The following is a 3,777-nucleotide window of genomic DNA, read 5'->3' on the forward strand; positions in this document are numbered from 1 at the left end:
TCCCTTTGGGAGTTGTACACGAGACCCGACATGCATTGACGTCTGGTCAAATTAAGGATCGAGTAATGAATTTCAGAAGCATATATGGGGCTGGAAAAGAATTGTCATTTGAGAAATGCAGAATTTGTTGATCAATATCTGTCCTACAAAATTTGACTTTAAGATACGTTCAGATAAATTTGCCAGCCATCTGTCAACATTTACAATGTTGTAATTCATTGGATCAACTAGGTAGCGTAGCACGAACCATCTCATTAATTCCCTAACTCAATAAGTCAATATATTGAAAGCTGTTCATAATTTCATATCGTATTATTGGCGTCCAATATATGTGATAATATATTTATCCTCTGATATCAATGATTCATCATCTCACCCTACATATATAATATAATATATATAAGCGACTCTAAAAATTGGGTACGTGCCACCATATCCTCCTGGCAGAGATCGATCATGATATAAATGATAATGGCTCAATTAATTTGGGAATATTGCTCACCACCACGTACACTCTTGTTCACGGTAGACACAACTTTTAGGTGCTCACCAAACTCTTGTTCACCCAACAGTCCAACACATATGCATGCTTAATGCTTGGGCTGTGTTAACCAAAAAGTAGTATAGACGCGAACAGTGCGTTTAATTATTATATTTATTGAATGTTGATTTATATCCTCAGCATATTTTAATTTCTTATATAAGACAGTGATATATGATATATTTATCAATTTGATTCCAGTTAAGCTCAAGTCCACCAAACATTCGTTACTCACATCTACAACCATGAACTCAAACTCAAAGCCACATGCAGCAATACTCTCAAGCCCCGGCATCGGCAACCTCATCCCCGTCCTCGAGCTCGCCAAACGCCTCGTCACCCACCTCAACTTCACCGTCACCATCTTCGCCACCGCTTCTCAAACCTCACAGTCCCAAGCTCTCCAATCCGCCATGATCCCCAAACTCTGCGACATCGTCCAACTCCCTCCACTCGACATATCTTCCCTCCTCCACCCTCAAGCCGCGGTTGTCACACGACTCGCCGTCATGATGCGTGAAATCAGACCGTCCCTACGCTCCGCCATCGCCGCCATGACGACGTGTCGTCCGACCATGCTCATCGTTGACCTTTTCGGCACCGCATCTTTGCCCATTGCCGATGAGTTTGGGATTCCTAAGTACGTTTTTATTGCTTCCAATGCATGGTTGTTGGCGTTGACTGTCTACGCGCCAACCCTCGATAAGGAAGTGAAAGGAGAGTACCTGGACCAAATTGAACCGCTGAGAATTCCGGGTTGCAAGCCGGTTCGGCCCCACGACGTGGTTGATCCGATGCTGGACCGGACCAACCAACAGTACGTTGAATACGTACGGATTGGAATTGAGATCCCATTGAGCGATGGGATTTTGGTGAACACGTGGCAGGAGTTGCAGCCCACAACATTGGCTGCGCTGAAAGATGAGAGCCTCTTGGGGGAAGTGATGAATAGGTTGCCGGTTTACCCAATTGGGCCGTTAATCAGACCGGTCCAACCAGCCGGTCCAACTCCGGACCAGGAGCACTTGTTTGATTGGCTGGACAAGCAGCCAAGCGAGTCTGTGATATTTGTGTCATTCGGGAGCGGTGGGACCCTGTCGGTGGAGCAAATGACTGAGATGGCGTGGGGATTGGAGCTGAGTCAGCAAAGGTTTATTTGGGTGGTACGCCACCCCACGGTAAAATCTGCAGACGCTGCTTATTTCAGTCCTGGGAAAGGAGGTGATTATGATGACCCGTCAACCCATTTGCCGGACGGGTTCTTCACCCGGACCCGTGACATGGGTCGGGTGGTGCCTCTTTGGGCTCCCCAAGTGGACATCTTAAGCCATAAAGCCGTTGGCGGGTTTTTATCGCACTGCGGGTGGAATTCGAGCCTGGAGAGCATCACAAGCGGAGTGCCTATGATCGTGTGGCCGCTGTACGCGGAGCAGCGGATGAACGCCACGTTGCTGGCGGAGGAGCTCGGCGTGGCGGTGAGGTCTGAGGTGCCGCCGTGGAAGGAGGTGGTAGGGAGGGAGGAGATAGAGAGGATGGTGAGGAAGATCATGGTGGAGGAAGATGGGTACGCGATAAGGACAAGAGTGAAGGAGTTGAAAGTGAGTGGACTCAAAGCTTTGAGCGAATGTGGATCTTCATGGAATGCACTGTTTCAATGGCAAAACCAATGCCAGTTGGTATGCACAAAATGATAAAGGCTCATTAATTAATTTCAGTTGTACGTGGTTTGATCTGGACTTGGATATATATGGTTACTTTTGGATGTTTTTACATTTTAATTGTTGTCTGTGTGATCAAATAAAATTTTATTTTATCTAATTACTCATTCTTGTATAGTTGTACCTAACATTAGACTGCTGTAGTGCTGTGATTGTTGCTAATGAAAAATTAATGGCTCCTTACATGTAATGAGTTAAGTTGTATTCTAATTTAATTAATTATGGCGTAAATAGTAAATGAACTTAATTTCTTGTATATCTTGCAACCTGTCTAAATTAAATTAGAAAAAATTACACGCAGATATCTCAAGTATACACCTTTTTTCACTTGAGTACCCTAATAAAAGAGGTATCTCAACTACTAATTTTGCACACTCAGGTACCTTCGTCAACTATTCCGTCGCGGAGGCCGTTAACTGCCTACGTGGCACACTGACATACCTTTAAAAAAATGACACGTGGACAAAAAAATAATAAAAAATAAAATAAACTTTAAAAAATGAAATAATTATTTAAAAAAACTAAAAAAATAAAAGACACAATAATTAAATTAAAAAAACTAAAAAGTAAATAAAAAAAGGCAGCTCTCCTTCCTCCTCCCTCCGAGACCCACCCAACCTAGCCACCCACCCCTCCGACCCCAGCCACCCTGCCGCCGACCCTATCCACCATGTCGCCGCCACACCCGGCCACCCACTCCCTCTCTCTTCGCACCCCTCTCATCTCTCCCCGCCTTTCACTCTCTCTCTCTCTCTCTCTCTCCTTGAAACCCCAACCTCGTAAAGATTAGCAGCCCCAAGGTTCACATTACAAATTTTCACTACTCTTTATGTTCACAGTTCACAAATGTCAAAAGCTTCAACAAATAATCTTGTCAGAATTTGGTATGCAATTGGTGTAGTAGTTTAAAATTCATCTCAATTAGGCTGGAAGGCTGGATCTATATATGTTTCAATACTTTTAGAGCTTGTGTTTCACTTGGATCTTAGACAGAGAGAGAGAGAGAAATAGAGTGAGAGAGAATGACAGAAAGAGAGAGATGAAGCTGGTGGCCGGAGAGGGGAGGGAGGTGGGTGGGTCACTAGGTTGGGTGGCCGATGCGGGGGAGGAGGAGGGAGGAGGGCTCGGGGCTGGGGTTGGACTAAGGTTTCGAGGAGAGAGAGAGAGAGAGAGAGAGAGAGATAGAGAGAGAGAGAGAGAGAGAGAGGAGAGGGGCGGGGAAAGAAAGGGTGGGTCGGCGGCGTGGTGGCTAGGGTTGGCGGCAAGGTGCTGGGGTCAGAGGGGTGGGTGGCTGGGTTGGGTGGGTCTCGGAGGGAAGGGTGGGAAGCGGAGGGAGGGGTGCTGCAACTCCATTTTTTCTTTATTTTTTAGTTTTTTTAATTTAATTATTGTGTTTTTAATTTTTTTAGTTTTTTTAAATAATTATTTTATTTTTTAAAGTTTATTTCATTTTTTATGATTTTTTTGTCCACGTGGCATTTTTCTAAACGTTTGTGAGTGTGCCACGTAGACAATTAA

General features: G+C 44.7%; 1 protein-coding gene across 1 annotated transcript; it reads left to right on the forward strand.

The window, feature by feature from the left end:
* The first annotated feature begins 707 nt into the window (after nt 1-707).
* Nucleotides 708-2,394, forward strand: LOC147284610 (anthocyanidin 3-O-glucosyltransferase 5-like). Its single transcript, XM_086243619.1, has one exon. The coding sequence runs from the start codon at nt 787-789 to the stop codon at nt 2,230-2,232; it is 1,446 nt and encodes a 481-aa protein (XP_086099745.1). The 5' UTR covers nt 708-786; the 3' UTR covers nt 2,233-2,394.
* The last annotated feature ends 1,383 nt before the right edge of the window (nt 2,395-3,777 follow it).

This window comes from Dryas octopetala, chromosome 5, assembly GCF_963921425.1.
Source record: "Dryas octopetala chromosome 5, drDryOcto1.1, whole genome shotgun sequence".
Classification (NCBI taxonomy): domain Eukaryota; kingdom Viridiplantae; phylum Streptophyta; class Magnoliopsida; order Rosales; family Rosaceae; genus Dryas; species Dryas octopetala.

Bases quoted from the DNA above. Each gene is read 5' to 3' on its own strand.
- LOC147284610 (XM_086243619.1), top strand. From the start codon at position 787: ATGAACTCAAACTCAAAGCCACATGCAGCAATACTCTCAAGCCCCGGC.